This window comes from Bufo gargarizans, chromosome 2, assembly GCF_014858855.1.
Source record: "Bufo gargarizans isolate SCDJY-AF-19 chromosome 2, ASM1485885v1, whole genome shotgun sequence".
Lineage (NCBI taxonomy): Eukaryota > Metazoa > Chordata > Amphibia > Anura > Bufonidae > Bufo > Bufo gargarizans.
The window spans coordinates 179,779,436-179,803,794 of NC_058081.1; the positions used below are offsets into that span (position 1 = coordinate 179,779,436).

General features: G+C 43.6%; 1 protein-coding gene across 1 annotated transcript; it reads left to right on the forward strand.

The window, feature by feature from the left end:
- The first annotated feature begins 920 nt into the window (after positions 1 to 920).
- MCEE (methylmalonyl-CoA epimerase) lies at positions 921 to 23,023 on the forward strand. Its single transcript, XM_044283309.1, has 3 exons — positions 921 to 960; positions 14,481 to 14,821; positions 22,722 to 23,023. The coding sequence occupies exons 1-3, from the start codon at positions 933 to 935 to the stop codon at positions 22,872 to 22,874; spliced, it is 522 nt and encodes a 173-aa protein (XP_044139244.1). The 5' UTR covers positions 921 to 932; the 3' UTR covers positions 22,875 to 23,023.
- The last annotated feature ends 1,336 nt before the right edge of the window (positions 23,024 to 24,359 follow it).

The window sequence follows — 24,359 nt, forward strand, 5'->3', positions numbered from 1 at the left end:
TCTGAACCCTCTCCAGCTCTGCTATGTCTGCCTTGTTCACAGGAGCCCAGAACTGTACACAGAACTCCATGTGTGGTCTGACTAGCGATTTGTAAAGTGGTAGGACTATGTTCTCATCACGGGCATCTATGCCCCTTTTGATGCAACCCATTATCCTATTGGCCTTGGCAGCAACTGCCTGACACTGGTTTCTACAGTACAATTTGCAGTCATTTTCCATGTCAGCGTTAGGGCTCATGCACACAGCTGTATTTTTTCCCGTGTCCGTTCCGGAAATTATTCTGTGTGCATTCCGTTTCCGTATGTCTGCATGGCCGTTCCGCACAAAAGATAGAACATGTCCTATTCTTGTCTGTTTTGAAGAAAAGGATAGGCATTGTTACAATGGATCCGCAAAAAAACCTGATGCAACTGATGCAAGCAGACGTCATCCGTATTTTTTCCGGATCACTGTTTTGCGGACTGCAAAATACATAAGTCCTTAAAAACCCAGTGTTTTACCATTTAGTATTAGGGCTCATGCACACATCTGTGTTGTATATGTTTTTTGTGACATTTGTGTTGCATCAGTTTTTTTGCAGATCCTTTGTAACAGTGCCTGTCCTTGTCTGCAAGATGGACAACAATAGGACATGTTCGATTTTTTTTTTAGCGGACCGAACATGCCAACATACAGACACAACACTGAGTAATTTCTATTTTTTTCAAACCCCAATTGAAGTGAATGGTTCCGCATACGAACCTGTAAAAAAACGGAATGGAAATTTATTTATTTTTCATAAGCATGAGGCCTTACACTGAAGAAACTGCATCGCGGTCACTCTGCCCATTTCTAAGATGGCGTCTACTCTCCTTTCTATGTCAAAGGCACAACCGGAAGTTCCTAGTAATAAAGTTTTTTTTTTTTTTTTTTTTTTATAGATACGAACAACATGGCGGCGTCCATTGTCAGGGTGACGGGTAAGAGGGGGTCTGACCAGAGAACGGGTTTTGGAGAGGACTTTCATTACACATATGACAGGATTATGCGAGGTGCGCTGTTTACTGCCGGCGGCGCGTCTCTCCTCACACGGAGCGCTGATGTGTTCTATGCCGGGGCTCGGCAGAAGGGGGCGTCATGCAGCGCTTCCTTATGTCGCGATAGATTCATGACAGCAGGAACATGTAGTGTAACCCTGTGCTCCTGCTGTTTGCACCTGAGGTGTCACAATCCTTGACCTGGCAGAGGCCACACTCTCTTAGCACTCTCTGATTCGGTATCATTTTAATATTACATTGCATTTCAGGATTTTTGGGTCAGACCTTCCCGATCAGCCCCATGAGAGTCCTTTTTGTGTCCTCTTAAAGGTCCCTTTAAACGGGCGATGATCGGAAACGACCTTTCATACGCCCTTCATGGGGTGTAAGCATGGCTGATGCGGTCACCTAAATCATTGGGCTGTGTATGGCAGGGCTACATGGCAGCAAGTTTCAGAAAAGTAGCGCAACACAATTAGGCCTCATGCACACGGCCGTTGGGCACCTCGCATCACGGATGCGGACTGATTTACTTGAATGGGTCCGCAATTACGAAGATGCGGAACAGAGTCACGGAACGGAACACCGGAAGCACTATGGAGTGTTTCCGTGGTGTTTCTTTACGTTATTCCGCACATAAATATGACATGTCATATTTTTTGGCGGTGCGGACAGACCGCGGACCCATTCAAGTTGAATCAGTCTGGACTGATGCACGAATGTTGCGGTCCCCAATGCACGAACGGCCGCACAACGGGCGTGTGCCCGAGGCCTGACTGTGCGACTTGTCTGCCACTTGCTGTTGTGCGACTAGTTTAGGGCTGTGGTTTGGCTGTAAGCCCTCATGCACACGACCCTATTTTTCATCTGTGTGCTATCTGCAAAAAATATGCCCATTTATTTCTATGGGGTCATACGCAAATCCATACGGCTGTTGTGCAAATTACAGAACGTGTCCCACTCTGGCGGTTTTGCGGATAATAGAGAATAGTAATTTTTATTGATGATGGGAGTGAGGAAAAAGCAGAATGCACACAGAAGGAATCTGTATTTTGCGAGCCGAAATACAGGAACTGTATGAGTGCATGAGGCCTAAGGCTACATGCACAAGACAGAGAAAAACGGACATCACACGTCCGTTTTGAGACCAATGGTAGTCTATGGGGTTATTCGCACTGCAGTTTTTGAAACATGGACATAAAAAAAATAGAACATGTTCTATCTTGTCCATTTTCCACTGACCGACTGCCCCCCATACAATTGAATGGGTCAGTTTTTAACACACACTTCTCAGAAAGGCATGTTTTTTTTTCACTGTCCTGTGCATGTAGCCTAAGGCCTCCTGCACACGACAGTTTTTTTTCACGGTCCGCAAAAACAGGGTCCGTGGGTCCGTGATCCGTGACCGTTTTTTCGTCTGTGTGTCTTCCTTGATTTTTGGAGGATCCACGGACATGAAAAAAAAGTCGTTTTGGTGTCTGCCTGGCCGTGCGGAGCCAAACGGATCTGTCCTGAATTACAATGCAAGTCAATGGGGACGGATCCGTATGACTTTGACACAATATGGTGCCATTTCAAACGGATCCGTCCCCATTGACTTTCAATGTAAAGTCTGGAGTTCTTTTATACCATCGGATTGGAGTTTTCTCCAATCCGATGGTATATTTTAACTTGAAGCGTCCCCATCACCATGGGAACGCCTCTATGTTAGAATATACTGTCGGATATGAGCTACTTCGTGAACCTCAGATCCGACAGTATATTCTAACACAGAGGCGTTCCCATGGTGATGGGGACGCTTCAGGTTAGAATACACTACAAACTTTGTACAAGACTGCCCCCTGCTGCCTGGCAGCACCCGATCTCTTACAGGGGGATATGATAGCACAATTAACCCCTTCAGGTGCAGCACCTAAAGGGGTTAATTGTACTATCATATTCCCCTGTAAGAGATCAGGGCTGCCAGGCAGCAGGGGGCAGACCCCCCCCCCCCCCCTCCCCAGTTTGAATATCGTTGGTGGCACAGTGTGCGCCCACCATCGCCCCCCCCCCCCTCCCTCTAATGTTAGAAATCGTTGGTGGCACAGTGTGCGCCCACCATCCCCCCCCCTCCCTCCCTCTATTGTATTAAATCGTTGGTATTGGTGGCACAGTGTGCCAACCACCATCGCCCCCCCCCCTCCCTCTATAGCAGTAACAACATTGGTGGCAGTGTGCGGCCTCCCATCTCCCCCTCCCCCCCCATCATTGGTGGCAGCGGAGTTCCGATCGGAGTCCCAGTTTAATCGCTGGGGCTCCGATGGGTAACCATGGCAACCAGGACGCTACTGCAGTCCTGGTTGCCATGGTTACTTAGCAATAGTACAACAGTAGAAGATTCATAGTTACCTGCTTGCTGCTGCGATGTCTGTGAACGGCCGGGAGATCCTCCTACTGGTAAGTGACAGTTCTTTAGCAATGCGCCGCACAGACCTTTCACTTACCAGTAGGTGGAGCTCCCGGCCGTTCACAGACATCGCAGCAGCAAGCAGGTAACTATGAATCTTATACTGTTGTACTATTGCTAAGTAACCATGGCAACCAGGGCTGCAGTAGCTTCCTGGTTGCCATGGTTACCGATCGGAGCCCCAGCGATTAAACTGGGACTCCGATCGGAACTCCGCTGCCACCAATGATGGGGGGAATGGGAGGCCGCACACTGCCACCAATGTTGTTACTGCTATAGAGGGAGGGGGGGCCGATGGTGGTTGGCACACTGTGCCACCAACGATTTATTACAATAGAGGGAGGGAGGGGGGGGCGATGGTGGGCGCACACTGTGCCACCAACGATATTCAAACTGGGGAGGGGGGGGGGGGTCTGCCCCCTGCTGCCTGGCAGCCCTGATCTCTTACAGGGGAATATGATAGTACAATTAACCCCTTTAGGTGCCGCACCTGAAAGGGTTAATTGTGCTATCATATCCCCCTGTAAGAGATCGGGTGCTGCCAGGCAGCAGGGGGCAGTCTTGTACAAAGTTTGCAGTGTATTCTAACTAGAAGCGTCCCCATCACCATGGGAACGCTTCTGTGTTAGAATATACTGTCGGATATGAGTTTTCACGAAGTGAAAACTTAGATCAGAAAAAGCTTTTATGCAGACGGATCTTCGGATCCGTCTGTATGAAAGCAACCTACGGCCACGGATCACGGACATGGATGCCAATCTTGTGTGCATCCGTGTTCTTTCACGGACCCATTGACTTGAATGGGTCCGTGAACCGTTGTCCGTCAAAAAAATAGGACCGGTCATATTTTTTTGACGGACAGGATACACGGATCACGGCCTCGGCTGCAAAACGGTGCATTTTCCGATTTTTCCACGGACCCATTGAAAGTCAATGGGTCCGCGAAAAAAAACGGAAAACGGCACAACGGCCACGGATGCACACAACGGTCGTGTGCATGAGGCCTAAGGCTGAGGCCACACCAGTTGTGTGTGACATTGCTGCATCGCGTGACACGGCAGTGCATAAAAATTCAGACCAGATGTGTTAGGCCTCTTTCACACGGCGAGTTTTCCACGCGGGTGCAATGCGTGAGGGGAATGCATTGCACCCGCACTGAATCTGGACCCATTAATTTCTATGGGGCTGTTCACATGAGCGGTGATTTTCACGCATCACTTGTGCGTTGCGTGAAAAGCGCGAGCAAGTACGGATGCAGTGTGATTTTCACACATGGTTGCTAGGTAACGATCAGGATGGGGACCCAATCTTTATTATTTTCCCTTATAACATGGTTATAAGGGAAAATGATAGAATTCTTAATACAGAATGCTAAGTAAATTAGGGATGGAGGGGTTAAAAGTAAAAAATTAAACTCGTCTCATCGACTTGTTTGCGCAGCCCGTCTTGTCTTCTTTCTTCTTCTTTGAGGACCTGGGAGAAAAGGACCTTTGGTGAAGTCACTGCTCTCATCACATGCGCAGTGATGTTACCAAAGGTCCTTTTCTCCCAGGTCCTCAAAGAAGAAGAAAGACAAGACGGGCTGCGCGAACAGGTCGATGAGACGAGTTAAATTTTTTAAACTTAGCATTCTGTATTAAGAATTCTATTATTTTCCCTTATAAGCATGTTATAAGGGAAAATAATACAATCTACACAACACCGATCCAGAACTTCTGTGAACATGCCGATTTTTCACACGCGCGTGCAAAACGCATTAAAATGCTTTGCACTCGCGTGGAAAAATCTTGCATTTTCCCCCGACGCATCGGCATCCTATCCGGCCCTCACATGCGACGCCTGTGTGAAAGAGGCCTTATGGATTCGGTCGCAATTTGCACGGCACTTTTACTCTATTGACTTTAATGTAAGTAGCATGCGACTCGCCTGCAACTTGGCTGTGTTTTTAACTCGCGCTCTGCAATACTTACATGTTAGTCTACTTTCACACTGGCGTTTTGGTTTCCGTTTCTGAGATCCGTCATAGGCTCTCACAAGTAGTCCAAACGGATCAGTTTTGCCCTAATGCATTCTGAATGGAAAAGGATCCGCTCAGAATGCCTGTTTGCCTCCGATCAGTCTCCATTCCGCTCTGGAGGCAGAATTGGTTTTCCCCTTGACGATGCGAAGGCAAATGGATCCGTCCTGACACACAATATAAGTCAATGGGGATGGATCAGTTTTTACTGACACAATCTGGCACAATAGAAAACTGATCCGCCCCCATTGACTTTCAATGGTGTTCAAGATGGATCCGTTTTGGCAATGTTAAAGATAAAACGGATGCATGCGGTTTTATTATCGGTGCGGATCAGTCTGTGCAGATCCATGACGGATCCGCACCAATCGCGAGGGTGAAAGTAGCCTTAGTAAGCTGCAGACAGCAAGTCACATATGTTGTTTTTTTTGTCATGCAACTTTTCTGCGACCTAGCCCCACAAAAGTTGCAGGACTGTCACAGCTCGCACACAACTTACACTAAGGTCAGGGAAGTAAAAATATTGCGACCGGTGACATAAAATACATCAGGATTGGATTTTTGTGACTTTTGCGTCTTGCGCTGCAACACCATTGACAGTCATTATATCCAATTTCACATGACTTTCATTGACCGATGTATCAGGCAATTATTTTGAGAGGTACCTTCCCTATTCGAAAAGAACGTTCTGTTAGAAGTCCTAATGCAGGAAAGAGCAAAGGGTTTTACTCAACACTCTTATATGTAAAAAAGCCAAATGGCACCTACCGTACGATAAACTTAAAGAGGACCTTTCACCGATCCTGACATTGTGAACTAAGTATATAGACATGGAGAGCGGCGCCCGGGGATCTCACTGCACTTACTATTATCCCTGGGCGCCGCTCCGTTCTCCTGGTATTCCCTCCGGTATCTTCGGTCACCAAGTTTTAGTAGGCAGAGATTTCCTTCACTAAGTTATAGTAGGCGGAGTCTGGCCAATCGCAGCGCAGAGCTCACAGCCTGGGAGGTTATTTTCCGCCTACTATAACTTAGTGAACGAAATCTCTGCCTACTATAACTTAGTGACCGAAGATACCGGAGGGCATAGCAGGAGAACGGAGCAGCGCCCAGGGATAATAGTAAGTGCAGTGAGATCCCCGGGCGCCGCTCTTCATGTATGTATACTTAGTTCACAATGACAGGATCGGTGAAAAGTCCTCTTTAAAACTTTTGAACTAGTATCTAGTGTACGATAAATTTTGTATGGAAACAATCAGATCTGTGATATTAAATCTGTTTCTGGACTGTTTTATGGCATCCCTGGATTTCAGGGATGCATACTATCACGTCCTCATACATCCCGATCATAAGAGATACTTAAGAGTAGCGGTTCAGTTGCAGGACAAAATCCTTCATGTACAATTTCGGGCTCTTCCCTTCGGGTTATCACAAGCCCCCAGAATATTCACAAAGATTGTGTCAGAAATGATGGCCCATCTGAGAGAGAGAGATCTGGTTGTTATCCCATATCTAGACTACTTTCTCCTTCTCTCTCAGACGTCAATTCAGATAGAACAGCAGATTTCATGATTCAGGGAGGTATTAGACAGGCTAGGTTAGGACCTGAACGTAGAGAAGTCCAGCCTAGTGCCAAGTCAAGTGTGTACCTTTTTGGGGATGTCTCTAGACTCCAGAACGCAGATGTGTTTTCTTCCCCTTCACAAAGCTTGCCTCATCAGATCACGGGTTCAGTGGCTTTCCTCTCGCCACTCAGTGTCTCTGAGGGAGGCCATGTCAGTCTTAGGCATCATGACTGCGGCTATTCCCGGAGTGGAGTGGGCTCAATTCCACTCGAGACATCTCCAACAACAAATTCTGGAAATGTGGGACAAAAATCCTTTGTCCCTAGACTCAGATATTCATTTATCGTGGATGGCACGGTTATGGAGGGGATCCGTGGATGGCACGGTTATGGAGGGGATCCGTGGATGGCACGGTTATGGAGGGGATCCGTGGATGGCACGGTTATGGAGGGGATCTGTGGATGGCACGGTTATGGAGGGGATCTGTGGATGGCACGGTTATGGAGGGGATCTGTGGATGGCACTGTTATGGAGAGGATCTGTGGATGGCACGGTTATGGAGGGGATCTGTGCATGGCACGGTTATGGAGGGGATCTGTGGATGGCACGGTTATGGAGGGGATCTGTGGATGGCACGGTTATGGAGGGGATCTGTGGATGGCACGTTTATGGAGGAGATCTGTGGATGGCACGGTTATGGAGGGGATCTGTTGATGGCGCTGTTATGCTCCGCCTACTTTATGAATGAAGCAAGCGGAGCATGCGCGTCACGTGAGTAAGTGACGTTACGCAGCCGTCTGCTCTGCCTGTTACTGGAGCTTCATTGTAAGGTAAAAGAAGATGCAGTGATTTAAAGTTAAAGGACCCGCAGGCATAGCGCCTGACCGCCCGCATATCAACGAATCGGCCGATTATTCGATAACGGGATTTGTTGACAACGAATCCCGTTATCGATTATAATCGATAACGTCGATTAATCGTTGCAGCCCTACCCCAGACGCTCTCCTCGCTGGAGTAGTGGATGAACCTGTTAAACCTTCAGGGAGGTGTTCCATGGTAGAGACAAAATGTCTTATTCCTGACCACAGATGCAACCCCTTTCCGTTGGGGGGCTCACATAGAATCTCTCCTCCTGCGAGGTCAGTGCAATCAGGAGATCCAGGCCCAGTCTCACAATTTCAGGGAATTTAATGCTATCTTAATGTCCCGGAGCGAGAGTCTTCAGCTAATAAAAGGCAGAAATGTTCAGGTTTACTCGCATGACAGCGGTGGCATACATCAATAGGCAGGGAGGTACAAAATCCCAGTCTTATGTCTCTCAGTCAAAAAAAAATTTGTCTGGCAGAAAATTATCTTTTATCAATTTCTGCAGTTCATTTAAAAGGAAAAGAGAATGTGACAGAAGACTAACTAAGCCGCCATCAGATTCGCCAGGGAGAATGGTCTTTAAATCAGCAGATATTCAACAAGATAGTTGCATTATGGGGTCTCCCAATCATCGATCTCTTTGCCACCAGAGACAACAAAAGGGTAAAGAAATTCTTCTATCTTTTTCTAGAAGAGTGTCCGTCTGCTGTGGATGCCCTAGTTCAGTCTTGGAGAGAGGGACTTCTTTACACTTTTCCCCCATTGACGTTACTGCCGAGAGTACTGAGGAAAATAAGAGAGGAGAATGCCTCGGTGATCATGATAGCTCCCTTTTGGCCAAGGAGGGTTTGGTTTTCTTGGCTACGTAGGATGTCAGTGTCTTCCCCTTGGGTCCTTCCAGTTTTTCCAGGACTTCTGACTCAGAGTCCCTTCCTTTATCCAGAGGTGGAGAATCTGCATTTGACTGCCTGGCTGTTGAAAGGCAGATTTTGAGGAAGAAGGGGCTATCAGAGGAGGTAGTAAATACTCTTTTAGCAAGCCGTAAAACAGTCACGTCCAAAATCTACTTACGGGTTTGGAAAGCCTTCTGTGCATTTGCAAATAGACCAGTCAATGTATTTGAAGCTCCTGACTTACCTTTAGTTTTAGAATTTCTACAAGAAGCATGGAGAAAGAAGCTTAGACCTAGTACTCTAAAGGTACACATTTCAGCCTTGAGTGCTCTGTTTGAGTTCAGGCTGTCTGAGAATCCCTGGATAAAAAGGTTTATTATGGCGATCTCTAAATTAGCCCCAGTACAAAATGTTAGAGTTCCTCCATGGGATCTAAATCTAGTTCTGTCAGCCCTTACGTCAGAACCCTTTGAGCCCATGAAAGAGATCTCCATAAAGGTCTTAACATTAAAGTTAGCCTTTTTACTAGCCATTACATCAGCTAGGAGAATAAGTGAAATCTCAGCCTTCTCTACGGAAAAGCCATATTTAAACATTTTGGAGGATCGGGTGATTATTTCACCGGATCCTTCCTTCCTTCCTAAGGTGTCTTCTTCCTTTCATTGCTCTCAGGAGATCATCTTGCCTTCCTTTTGTGCCTCTCCAAAAAATTAAAAAAGAATCAGAATTCCACTGTTTAGATGTCAGGAGATGTTTATTACAGTACTTGGAAATCACCCAGTCTTGGAGATCTTCCTCTACGCTCCTCATTTCTTTTCAAGGCAAGAAAAAGGGTTCGGCTGCTTCCTCACAAACTATAGCCAGATGGATAAGACAGGCTATTCTGTTAGCTTATTCCTCCAAGGGGGTTCCCCCGCCGATGGGATTTGGTGCCCACTCTACCAGAGCGGTCTCTACGTCCTGGGCAGAGAGAGCCTCTGCCTCCATTGACTAAATTTGTAGGGCTGCCACCTGGAGTTCTCCTCACATATTTTTCAGGCATTGCAAGCTTCAGTTACCTTCTCAAGAGGGTCTAGTATTTGGACGTAAAGCAATTCAGGCAGTTGTCCCTCCCTAATCTGATATTGCTCATAGATTCAAGGGTGCTGTTCTAGGCGAGGGGGGAAATATGTGATTACACTTACCGGTAATCTTTTTTCCTTGAGCCTTTCACAGCACCCTTGGATAGCGTCTGCCCCCTCCTCAGGACAGGAAACACAACCACTTTAAAGGAGGTACCAACCTCCCTCATGCCAGTACTATTTCAAGAACTAAGGAAACAAACATAGGATAGATATTTTTGCAAACAGTCAGAACAGAGAGACTGAGTTTTTTTTCTCGAAATCCCAGGGAGTCCCCTTGTGGGATGGATGCATTCGTTCACAATTGGGATTTCTCGCTAACATACTCTTCCTCCATATCACTCGGGTCTTGAAAAAGACAGGAGGATCAGGCAAAAGTGATCGTTATTGCTCCCTTTTTGGTCCAGGAGGAAATTGTTAATTTGGCTAAGAGTATTGTCAGTGTTAGACCTTTAGGTCCTTCAAGAGATTGCGAACCTGCTATTCTAGGGGCCCATCTATCCCCCTTGCTATCCATGAAGGGATTTTCTAGTAGACTAGTCCTTACTTGCTTAAAAGTAGGAAGAGGGCTATAGTCTCCATCTATGCTGGAGTTTGGAGGATGTGCTTAGAGTTTTTTGGCTTAGATTTCAGGAACTCTTCCAAATTCGGCTTTTAATTTTGTAAATCTTAGAATTTCTACAAATACGGCTGAGTTGGGTTTGGCATGTAGTGCTATCAAAATTCAGGTCTCTGCTTTGTTTGACTCTGATATTACTGCCCATCCCAGGATTATCAGATTTTTAAGACCAATTGGTAGATCCCATCCTGTTTCTGTAGTTAAAGTTCCTCTCCGGGATTTGAATCTAGTCCTAATGGCTCTAGAATAAGCCTTCTTATGAGCCTCTGGATTCTATTTCCATTGAGACTTTAACTTTAAAATTGTGCCTTCTGATAGCATGAACTTCAGCGCGCAGGATTAGTGAGCTTCAGGCTATTTCCATTAATTACCCTTATTCTACCATCTTAGAAGATAGGATAATTATCCATCTGCATCTGGATTTTCTTCCAAATTTGCTTCCATAGGCCCCAGGTTATTGTTCTTCCCACTTTCTATTGTAACTTTAGCACTCAGGAGAAGATGGATCTTTATTCCCATTATGGACAGAACAGGGGCTCAATGGCTAGCACTGGTGCTCTGCAGCACTGGGGCCCTAGGTCCAAGGAAAACATCTGCATAGAGTTTGTATATTCTCCCTGCGTTTGTGTGAGTTTCCTCCGGTTTCATCCTACACTCCAAAGACATACTGATAAGGAACTTAGATTGTGAGCTCCATTGGAGACAACAAGCAACAATAATGTTTACAATGTTTGTGACATATGTGAGTAAAATAAATAAAACATGTTGGGAGATGTCGTCTGCAATATCTTCAATCCACTAAGGATTGGAGGAGGTCATCTTCCTTATTTGTGCCCTTTCAGGGAGTTAATAAAGGGAGAGCTACCTCCAAGTGTTCAGTTGGTAGATCAATCACGTCAGCCATCTCTGTGGCATATCTATCTGCAGGTCAGTCTTCTCCAGTCAGCCTTAGGGCTCACTCCACATGGGCAGTAGCTACCTCCTAGGAAAAAAAGATGTCTACCTTTTATTGAAGACATTTGCAAAGCTGCCACATGGTCTTCTGCTTCAACTGTTTGTAAGCACTATAGGTTGGATCTTAACTCTCCTTCTGACCTATCTTTTTTTGTAGGCTGTCTCCCCAACCTAGAAAAGTTGGTTTCCTCTGCTAATCGCTCTCTTGGTACTGTTGTGCGTAAATAAAAAAAATGATAATTTCTCTTACCCGGTAATTGGCTTTTCCAGAAACCACAACAGCACCCTTCGTTATTGCATGCATCTGGTGCATGTACCCAAACTATTTGGTGGAGTTTTCTCTCATGCTCTGGAATCCACACTGGGGTGGGATGAAGGTTTTTTTTGGTGACTGTTTTCTGTCAATAGACATGGTTCCTCTCTCTCTTGGTGCTGTTGTGAGCTCTGGAAAATCCAATTACTGGTAAGAGTATTACTCATTATCAATTCCTGGACGTCCTGCAAGCTCCCCGAAAAAGTGGAGACCTCCCGCAAGAGCTTGCAAATCTCTAGACTGTGAGAAAGCCTCTTGGAGTGCTGCCCTTATTGTGTGTGGCACTGGATTTGCTTCACCAGATGCATTCCTGGGGCTCGAACACGCACAGCAACATCTGGCCGTAGAGGCTTATGCTTAAAGGGAACCTGTCACCAGTTTTATGGTGTCCTAACTAAGGGCAACATAAATAAGTGACTGATTCGCTTAGCAAAATGCTGGGTCACTTTCTTTAATTGACCCAGTCAATCTGCCAACATCTTGTATTGAAAAGCTCAAGCTCATAATGATGAGTCCTGAATATTTATGAGCTCCTGACTCTCCCCGCCCACCTGCTGCTGAATGACGGTTTGTTTCCATAGGAATCAGCAGCAGGTGGGCAGGGGGGTGGCTATAGCTCTGAATTAAATATACGCTGGACTCATGTGACATCACGCTGGACTCCAATCAGCTCATTAGCATGCGGCATCTTTGTGTGTATATTAGGCTACTTTCACACTAGCGTTCGTCGGTCCGCTCGTGAGCTCCGTTTGAAGGAGCTCACGAGCGGACCCGAACGCCTCCGTCCAGCCCTGATGCAGTCTGAATGGATGCGGATCCGCTCAGACTGCATCAGTCTGGCGGCGTTCAGCCTCCGCTCCGCTCGCCTCCGCACGGACAGGCGGACAGCTGAACGCTGCTTGCAGCGTTCGGGTGTCCGCCTGGCCGTGCGGAGGCGTGCGGATCCGTTCAGACTTACAATGTAAGTCAATGGGAACGGATCCGCTTGAAGATGTCACCATATGGCTCAATCTTCAAGCGGATCCGTCCCCCATTGACTTTACATTGAAAGTCTGAACGGATCCGCGCAGGCTACTTGCGCACTTGCGAATTTTTTTAAAGTTATTAATGCAGACGGATCCGTACTGAACGGAGCCTCCGTCTGCATTAATATGATCGGATCCGTTCAGAACGGATCCGATCAAGCGCAAGTGTGAAAGTAGCCTTATGAGGTAACCATCTGTCACACCAGTAAGTGAATACATCTAAGGCACTTTTTAGTAGTTAATGATTGTATATAATTAGTTAGATTATAATCAAATATCCACATGACAGGTTCCCTTTAAAAAAATTCAGACAAAAATACAATATGGTTTTTGAAACAAAAAAAAACCATAATGTTAATCCACCCTAAGGACTCCTTATTGCGAAAATAAAACAGGTGGGAAAAAAATGCCACAAAAATGCAAAAGTGCACTTTTTTTTCTCTGTGGTGCTGTCATGGGGGAAGGGTAAAATAACTACACTCACGGGATATTTGATTTCCTGAAGTCCAGGACAGCACGCTTCCTTATTCCCTCCCGTGGTCCTTGGGTTTTTCACTTAGATGTAGCAGAAAAAGAGAGGGAGAAGTAATATACTGTATGTATATTAGGTTTGGGGGTGTTTGTATTGGGAATTTTGTTGCATGCTTATATAACTTTTAACTATCGGTCGGAGTTCCTCTTATGCTCTGTAAACCACTGACGCAGGAGGAGAGGCTCCGCCTTTCAGGGACCATTCTCACACGTATGTGTTTTGCGGATCTGCAAAACACGGACACCGGCAATGTGCGTTCCGCATTTTGCGGACCGCTCACCTCTGACACTATAATAGAAAATGCTTAATCTTGTCTGCCATTGCGAACAAGAATAGGACATGTTCTATTTTTTGGGGGAACGGAATTGCGGACCCAGAAGTGCGGATCCACATTTCTGGATCCGGGCAGCACATTGTGCGGCCCGATAGAAATGAATGGGTCCGCAATTACGTTATGCAAAATGCGGAATAGAATTGCGGACGTGTGAATGGATTCTTATTCTGTAGGTTTCCTGTCCCTCGAGGCAAATCCTCTCTCTGTGGTGCTGTCGTGGGCACTGGAAAATCAAATTACCAGTGAGTGTAATTATCATTTTCTAGATTGAAATGAGGGGAGGGGGGGGGGGGGGGGTTAGAGCTTGTGTATTCCATGTACTATAACTAGGGATGCGCGAGTTTCATATTTAGAAATTAGTTTTCGGTTTGTGTTGTGGAATTTACTGAATTGCGTTATGGATTCTGTTACCACGGACCATGACGGAATGTCTTTAGAGGCATTCTGTTATTCATTGTGTCATAATAGAAGTCTATGGGCTGCATAACGGATCCATCCAGTCTCCGTTATATAGGAGAGGACTCCAGCATAACGTAAACCGGACGGATACGTTTTGCAGCCCATAGACTTCTAATATGACGGAATGTCTCTAAAGGCATTCCATTATGCATTCCATCATGGAATTGCGTTATGGTCCGTGGTAACGGAATCCATAACGCAATTCGGTAAAATACCACAACACGAACTGAAAACAAATTTCAAAATATAAAAATTCGCTCATCCCTAACTATAACGTTTGTGTAGTGAACTAGATGTAAATCTTTGCTGCCCTTACAGGTCTGATTTGTAGAGTTCATGGCGCTCTCCATGCAAGGAGGAACTTGTCATCTTCACAAACTTTGGTTCAGAAGATTCCAAATGCCTTATGGAACTTAGGACGCCTGAATCATGTAGCCATTGCTGTGCCTGACTTAGAAAAAGCCAAATCATTATACCAAGATGTTTTGGGAGCAAAAGTGAGTGAGACCGTTCCCCTTCCCGACCATGGAGTATATACCATTTTTGTGGAGCTTGGAAACACAAAGCTGGAACTCCTCCATCCTCTAGGACAGAACAGCCCTATCTCCGGCTTCCTTCAGAAAAACAAGGCCGGTGGAATGCATCACATTTGCATTGAGGTATTGCCTCTCACAAAACCATGAATGTTCTATTCTCTGGTAATACAGGAGATATTGTGGAGAAGGGATTTAATTATCCTGGTTCAGATCATTAATGCTTTTTTCGCCGTTTTTTTTTTTGTATGACATATTTTTGCCATTTAGTTTTTTTAAGCAGTTTTTCCCTGTAGTGAAAATGCCTGAAAAAGACATTCACAGGAAATGCTGCGTTAAAAAATAAAATAAATACATTGACTTAAAAAATATGCAATACAATTGAAGAAAAACTCTACAAAACATAGAAACATAGAATGTGTCGGCAAATAAGAACCATTTGGCCCATCTAGTCTGCCCAATATACTAAGTACTATGGATAGTGCTGTGTTTGTAGTGCATTTCCTAATTTACTGTTGACTAATATCTGGTTGGGGTTTTTTTGCAGCAAAAAAATAAAAACTGTTGCGCTTTTGCCTGTGGCAACAAAAACTGTTCTTTTTGACCATTTTCATATTTCACCCCATGTATGAATCCTGCTCAGGACCAAGGTAATTTCAGTCTTCAGGACTATTAGTTTAGCTGTATTTGCTTGTGTTATTTTTTGGGCTAGCAGCGTAAGGGAATAATTCAGTATTTTATTTTCATACACATTATAAATAAAATAAGCTATTTGTATCTAGTAACAGTAAAATAATGCCTTAAAATAGATGTTTTATTTACCTTCATCATTGTCTACAATACATTTTGATAGAGTACATGTCCAGTTTCAGGGTATCAGTTCTTGGGATAGAGCATTTTTTATTTCGTGTATCTTAATTTTTTTATTTTTTACTTCTGGCCCTCAAAGGCCAGAAAAGACCATTTGGGGATTTTTTATAATTTTTATTTTTTTACATTATATTTTTCTACTGTGATTGGGGCTACGCAGCTTTACGAGTTTATCTAGTTGCAGTGACAATTGCGACTGTTAGGTCTAGTAAGACCCGGCAGCCACCTCCAAGAACTGGAAATCTGATGATCATTTGACCAGTCACCTGATGGCCAGGAAGAATAGAGGCAGATGCTGCGCCATTGTCTCTATTGTATGCACAGTGATGATTGAGCATAGTGTACAAGTGAACAGAGAAGACAGAAGCAGTGAAAATCACTTGTACCTACTCTCCAGATTTCAGTCTCTGGCAAAGAAGGACCTGACATTTAGCTACCTGATCACTTGGGCAGCAGACTTAAAGGGGTTATCCAGGAAATAATATCGATGACCTATCAGAAGGATAGGTCATCAGTTTCACCTTGGCGGGGGTCAGAGTCCGAGCACCTCCGCTGGTCAGCTGTTTTGGGAAGCTGCAGAACTCGCTTGAGCTCTGGTGAGTGTGGCAGCCTCCCAGATGCTTACCAATGACAGCACACCGTATATATCGTATAGCGGCTGTGCTTGGTATTGCAGCTCAGCCCCATTGACTTGAATGGGGCTACGCAGCAACTAGGCCATGTGACCAATGTAAGTTGATGTCACATAGTCTAGGAGGAGGCTTCTGTGCTCACAGAGTGCTTGGCCTATTCTAACAGCTGATGGGCAGGGGTCCCGGGTGTTAGACGCCTGCTGATCTGATATTGGTGACCTATCCTGAAGATTGGTCATCAATATTATTTCCATGATGACCCCTTTTACCCTGGGCCAGTTTTCGCTCTTCTGCCCAGACCATTTTTTGCAACTCTGACATGTGTCACTGTGGTAATAGCTTTGGAATACTTTTACTTATCCAAGCCAATTTTCAAATTTTAATTTCTCTACTTTTATAATAGATAGTGATACCCCATATAATAGTTATTACTTTACATTTCCCATATGTCTACTTCATGTTCGGATCATTTTGAAAATTACATTTTGATTTTTTGGGGACGTTACAAGGCTTAGAAGTTTAGAAGCAAATCTTAAAATTTTCCAGAAAATTTCTAAAACCCACTTTTTAAGAACCAGTTCAGGTCTGAAGTCACTTTGTGGGGCTTACATAATAGAAACCACCCAAAAATTACCCTATTTTAGAAACTACACCCCTCCAGGTATTCAAAACTGATTTTTACAAACGTTAACCCTTTAGGTGTTGCACAAGAATTAATGGAAAATGGAGATGAAATTTCAGAATTTCACTTTTTGGGCAGATTTAATTCCATTTTTTCCACTAACAAAGCAAGGGTTAACAGCCAAACAAAACTCAATATTTATTACCCTGATTCTGTGGTTTACAGAAACACCCCACATGTGGTTGTAAACTGCTGTATGGCCACACGGCATGTCCAGTTTCAGGGTATCAGTTCTTGGGATAGAGCATTTTTTATTTCGTGTATCTTAATTTTTTTATTTTTTACTTCTGGCCCTCAAAGGCCAGAAAAGACCATTTGGGGATTTTTTATAATTTTTATTTTTTTACATTATATTTTTCTACTGTGATTGGGGCTACGCAGCTTTACGAGTTTATCTAGTTGCAGTGACAATTGCGACTGTTAGGTCTAGTAAGACCCGGCAGCCACCTCCAAGAACTGGAAATCTGATGATCATTTGACCAGTCACCTGATGGCCAGGAAGAATAGAGGCAGATGCTGCGCCATTGTCTCTATTGTATGCACAGTGATGATTGAGCATAGTGTACAAGTGAACAGAGAAGACAGAAGCAGTGAAAATCACTTGTACCTACTCTCCAGATTTCAGTCTCTGGCAAAGAAGGACCTGACATTTAGCTACCTGATCACTTGGGCAGCAGACTTAAAGGGGTTATCCAGGAAATAATATCGATGACCTATCAGAAGGATAGGTCATCAGTTTCACCTTGGCGGGGGTCAGAGTCCGAGCACCTCCGCTGGTCAGCTGTTTTGGGAAGCTGCAGAACTCGCTTGAGCTCTGGTGAGTGTGGCAGCCTCCCAGATGCTTACCAATGACAGCACACCGTATATATCGTATAGCGGCTGTGCTTGGTATTGCAGCTCAGCCCCATTGACTTGAATGGGGCTACGCAGCAACTAGGCCATGTGACCAATGTAAGTTGATGTCACATAGTCTAGGAGGAGGCTTCTGTGCTCACAGAGTGCTTGGCCTATTCTAACAGCTGATGGGCAGGGGTCCCGGGTGTTAGACGCCTGCTGATCTGATATTGGTGACCTATCCTGAAGATTGGTCATCAATATTATTTCCATGATGACCCCTTTTACCCTGGGCCAGTTTTCGCTCTTCTGCCCAGACCATTTTTTGCAACTCTGACATGTGTCACTGTGGTAATAGCTTTGGAATACTTTTACTTATCCAAGCCAATTTTCAAATTTTAATTTCTCTACTTTTATAATAGATAGTGATACCCCATATAATAGTTATTACTTTACATTTCCCATATGTCTACTTCATGTTCGGATCATTTTGAAAATTACATTTTGATTTTTTGGGGACGTTACAAGGCTTAGAAGTTTAGAAGCAAATCTTAAAATTTTCCAGAAAATTTCTAAAACCCACTTTTTAAGAACCAGTTCAGGTCTGAAGTCACTTTGTGGGGCTTACATAATAGAAACCACCCAAAAATTACCCTATTTTAGAAACTACACCCCTCCAGGTATTCAAAACTGATTTTTACAAACGTTAACCCTTTAGGTGTTGCACAAGAATTAATGGAAAATGGAGATGAAATTTCAGAATTTCACTTTTTGGGCAGATTTAATTCCATTTTTTCCACTAACAAAGCAAGGGTTAACAGCCAAACAAAACTCAATATTTATTACCCTGATTCTGTGGTTTACAGAAACACCCCACATGTGGTTGTAAACTGCTGTATGGCCACACGGCAGGGCGCAGAAGGAAAGGAATGCCATATGGTTTTTGAAAGGCAGATTTAGCTGAACTGGATTTTAGATGTCATGTCCCATTTGAAGCCCCCCTGATGCACCCTTACAGTTAAAACTCAAAAAAGGGACCACATTTTGGAAACTACGGTATAAGGTGCAAGTTTTGTTGGTACTATTTTGGGGTACATATGATTTTTAATTGCTCTATATTATGTTTTTTGTGATGCAAGGTAACCCAAAAATTTATGTTTTGGCACCGTTTTTATTTTTTACAACATTTATCTGACAGGGTAGATCATGTGCTATTTTTATAGAGCAGGTTGTTAGGGACGCAATGATATCAAATATTTCTACTTACTTTGTTTCAGTTTTACATAATAAAGCATTTTAAAAAAGAAATTTTATGTTTTTGTGTCTCTATTTTCTGAACGCCCTATTTTAATTTAATTTTTTCTGCCGATCGTCTTGTGCAGGGGCTCGTTTTTTGCACGAACAGTTGACGTTTTTATTGGTACCATTTTTGAGTACATATGATTTTTTGATCATTCATTATTGCATTTTATGGGGCAAGGTGACCAAAAAATTGGTTGTTTTGGCGCAGTTTTTATTTATTTTTACAGCATTTACCTGAGGAATTAGATCATGTGACTTTTTTTATAGAGCAGGTTGTTACAGACGCTGCGATACCTAATATGTCTACTTTTTCTATTTATTTCACTTTAACACAATAATAGCAGTTTTGAATAAAAAAATAAATCATATTTTAGTGTCTCCATTGTCTGAGAGTGATAGCTTTTTTATTTTTTGACCGATTTGTCTTAGGTAGGATATAATTTTTTGCGGTATGCGGTGACTGTTTGGTACTATTTTGGGGGGGCATACGCCTTTTTTATCGCTTGCTGATGCAATTTTTGTGATGTAAGGTGACAAAAATAGCTTTTTTTTTTTTAACAGTTTTTATTTTAAAAAATGTATGGTGTTCACCTGAAGAGTTAGGCCATGTGATATTTTTATAGAACTGGTTGTTAACGGACGTGGTGATACCTAATATGTGTATATTTTATCATGTATTTTACTTTAGCACAATAATGGCAGTTTTGAAACAAAAAATTGATGTTTTAGTGTCTCCATGTTCTGAGAGCTATATTTTTTTTTATTTTTAGGGCGATTGTCTTGGGTAGGGGCTCATTTTTCGCAGGATGAGGTGACTGTTTTATTGATACCATTTTGTGGGACATACGCCTTTTTGATCTCTTAATGTTGCACTTTTTGTGATGTATGGTGAGAAAAATGGCTTTTTTTTACACAGTTTTTATTTTATTTTTTTATAGTGTTTATCGGGGTGGATCTTTTTTTTTTCTTCTGTTTTTTATTATAAAATAAGGGGAAAGGGGCATTTTTTTCTTTTTTTACTTAAAAACTAAATTTTATCAAAAACACTTAACTTTTTTTCTTTACTTTATTTCTGACGTTTACTTTTGGGGGTCTGATCCCTTCTGCAATGCAGTACAATACATCTGTATTGTAATGCATTGCCTGTTCGTGTATTACAGTGAGTAGTACACGGAACAGGTTGCCTAGGAAACCCAGTCTGAGGCTGGATCTCCTGGGCACCCGTAGAAGGCAGGTCCCAATGCCGTGGAAGGCATTGGGCAGCCTCTGCACGGCATCGAGCTTCCTTCTGACACATTAAGTCCCCGCCACAGCAGTGCAGGGACTCAATGTGCTTCCTCACCCAACACAAACCACTTCTATATCGCAGTCGGCACGGACCACGGCATAGAAGGGGTTAATCCGCCGGCATCGGCTTTTACAGCGATGCCGGCAGATACAGCAGGGGCCCGGCTACTAGGGACTGCCAGACCCTTGCAGTGATCGGGCGCGCACCGCTCCGGTGCCCGCCCGATCACCATGACATACTATTACGTCAAATTGCGGGAACTCAGTGGTTCCCATGACGTAGTAGTACGTCATGTGTCGGTATGGATATGAGCTAATCCAAATAAACACAAAAATATATAAAAACGGGCAGGCTCCTGTGTAGAGCCGAAACGTTGCATGACCTTTGTGGGTAAATAAAGTATTTTTCTATTTTTTATCCGTTGGAGTGCTGCCCGTTTTTACATATTTTTGTATAATATATATATATATATATATATATATATATATATATATTAGTGCTCATGTTGCCCCAGGAGTTACCATTTTGAGGAGGGGTCTCCGGTTTTAAGGAAATAATACTTACTTAAATGTAACTTCCTTATATACTTTCAGGCTCATTTATTAAAGTTAATGTGTCACCAAAAATTGTATCTGCCAGTTAAAACCAGTTAGTAATATCTCCTTTTTTTTTCTAGTCTGATTTTATTTTCTGATTGCATATTTTTTTGCCTTCTATGGGAGAGTTTTCTGGGCATGCTCTGTGACCTGTGCAGAGGTCATTGTACAAGGGAAGAATAGATTAGCTTTGACAATCACCTATTGTGGATGGTTAAACAATGGGTCATTTTCTGATGACACATTCCCTTTAAAGAGAATGATTCAAGTCCTTCAAAAACCTTTAAAGGGTTATTACTATATTCCATATGGACTAAAACAAAAATGCGCTACTGTAATATATACTGTAGTAGTAATATGACCGCATAAATACAATTATCAGCCGTAACCTGCCCAGCTTTAGTTTTAAAAGCGAACAGTCAGTGAAGGAAATGAGGATAAACTTCTTTACATCAACTTCCTCATTTGTGTCAGCAGAGGGCAGCAAATCCTTACTTGATATTCGTAACTTTGACTGCCAGGAACTTTAAAAAGTATGGGAGATATTTATTAAGACCGGTGTTTTAGATGCCAGTCTTAAAGAGGACCTGTCACCTCCTGACATGCCTGTTTTAATAGCTACATGCGTTCCCCATGTAATAACAATTCTGGAGCATCTATTCTTATGTCTCTATGTTGTGGCATGCCTTTATTTCTACTACAAGTTATGAATGAATTGCTAGCAGTCTGCAGTAAGGGTACAGAGGGGTGGTAACCAGTTGGGGGGAGGGGGGTGTACCTGCACATTCTGACAATGGCAGGACTGATTGGATAGAGTAAGACTGTGCAGGTACATCCCCCCCCCCCCCCCCCAAACTGGTTACCACAAAACCCTTTAACGCCAAACGCAAAAAACGACAATGGAATTTATAAATGTATAATGAGCATTAGCTATAATCCCCCCGTTACTGCACACTAACTATTCATTGATGACTAACTAAACCCACAAAACTGTCATATTCTAATTGTGACTGCCATTCTCTGTAAGTAGTCATACTGCTGTAGGGATCCTCAGGATAGGTCATCTATATCAAATCGCCAGTGGTCTGGGTGTCAGAGGTGAGGGCCGTGGCCTCCTCGCAGCTGACCAAGCACAGTGCTGTACATTGTATAGTGGTTGTGCTTGGTATTGCAGCTCAGCCCCATTTACTTGAGGTTTACTTTAGGTAACTGAACTGCGCTTAGGCCATGTGACAGATGAAAGTGACATCACTGGTGGGGGTGCCCAGGTTGTTAGACCTCCACAGATCTTGGAAAGCCCCTTTTAAACTTGTGTTATTGCCTATGCCAAGTGAAAGACTAGTACTGATCCTGAATAGTAAATATCAGCAATAATGTCCCTGTCATGACTTTTTCTAGTTTTTTTTTTAAAAACACATGTCAGTAAGGGATTCAAAATAAAAAGCATTACCTCCACCAGTCCCCTACCGGCTTGGTATCTGCTCTGTTTCCTGCTGCTCTTCACTGGTCCTGACTCAATGTGCCAGTAATAGTAGGAAAGGCCAATCACTCTGAGCCTGTCCCTGGCCTAGCAGTGTCCCACCTCAGCTTGTGCTTGGCTGAGCAGGCCTTTCCTAGAACTACTGGTGGGTTGGACCAAGAAGTAAAGAGCGGGGATGGATGCAGTGCCAGAACAGCATCGGTAGGAGGTGGAGGTGAGTAATGACCTTTTTCCAACCAATTTTATTAAAATTCTCCTATAAAAACCCATTTAAACAGCATGCATTACATCTGTCTGATACCTTCTCTTTCATAATATCTTACCATTTTTATTTGTTTCTAGGTTGATGACATCAAAAAAGCAATGTCAGATCTGAAACAGAAAAACATTCGGTTATTAAGTGAAGAACCAAGAATTGGTGCACATGGAAAACCAGTTGTCTTCTTGCACCCAAAAGACTGTGACGGAGTCCTGGTGGAGCTGGAGGAAGCCTAATGAAATGCTGACATATACAGAACCGGGAACATGTAAAGATAATTGTAGTCCAAGAAGTCAAATCTAATTATATCGCCATATCATTGATTTTCTAGACCACACTGGGGTTACTCTTACAAGTGAAATAAATCTGTTTAGCCACCAGGAAACCATTTATGATATATCTAATAATGTCATTTGTAGAACCAAGTTTATATACTCCATATGTGTGAACAGTACAGAAATCTCTAGATACAGGAATATGCCCACTGATGAGCTTCATGGAGATGTGAAGTTACCACTAGATGGAGCCTAGTGGAGATGTGTGTCCACCACAGCTGTGGTGGCCAGGCTAAAGCTTGGGGCTGCAGTGTTAAAATAATATGTGGAGGGTAAGAGTGTAAAGTAAAATACCTTCTATCTCTCAGCACCACCTGCATGTAAGCCCTGTAATGTTTGGTTTCACCAGTGTCGGAGCAGCATTTAGGCTGAATTTACACAGCAGATGTTAGCTTGGAAACTGTCTCCTATTGTTTTCTATGGAAATCGTGTCACTGTCCTTGCAGACCTTTTCCAGACCATGCAGATTTGCCTCATTCAAATTGCTTCAGCGCCATAAGAAAAAAATTGCAATGTGAATACAGCCTTATGCCTTAGGGCTCATGCAGACGACCGTATGCCCTCCGAGACATACGGTCCATGAGTAGGCCATATGTCCCGAAGCGGCATACATCGTGCACACGGGAGCGCACAGCATCATTGGTTACTATGATACTGTGCGCAACGGGCCGCCTGCGGGACTACTTGTCCTGCACTCATACAATGTATTCTGCTCCGTGACATATGGCCTGCTCGCGGACCGTATGTCTCAGAGGGCATACGGTCGTCTGCATGAGCCCTAACTCGCACATCAGTATTTGGTGAGTGATTTTCATCAGTGACTTTGAGCCAAACAAAGAACAGGTGCATATCTTTCCCTTATGTCTGTGGAGGCTCCAATCCTGGTTTTGGCTCACAATCATTGATGGAAAACACTGCCGTGTGAAATGAGGCCTTGCTGTGTAGAAGGAACACCAAAGCACAGGACTACAGTAACTTGCAAATAGAGTCAACATGTAACATTTCAGTCCATAAAAGACCTTGACAGTGGCCTAATTGTGAGGTGAGTATCCAGGAGAAAAGAGATCTAACAGCAGCATCCCCCTAGTACCTCCCAATAGTCAGATGTGTGTGACCATTTTAGGTGTGGTGCTGGCTTAGTGCTTTCTGTTGCTTCTCTAGGCACAGCTTTCATGTTTGCATCTCCTGTATAACAAGGGGACGGCCACATGTGGCGCATATTCTACATATTCTTTTATATTGCGTGCAGGAAAGTGTTTACAGTAGCAGCAAAGTGCATGGGATTAAAAAAATAATAATCTTACATTGTAGAAAATCTCCTGCAAACTGCAAGTTTGCACATAACTTGCAGTTTGAATCTTAAATTATACATTTTTCAGTTCCGGA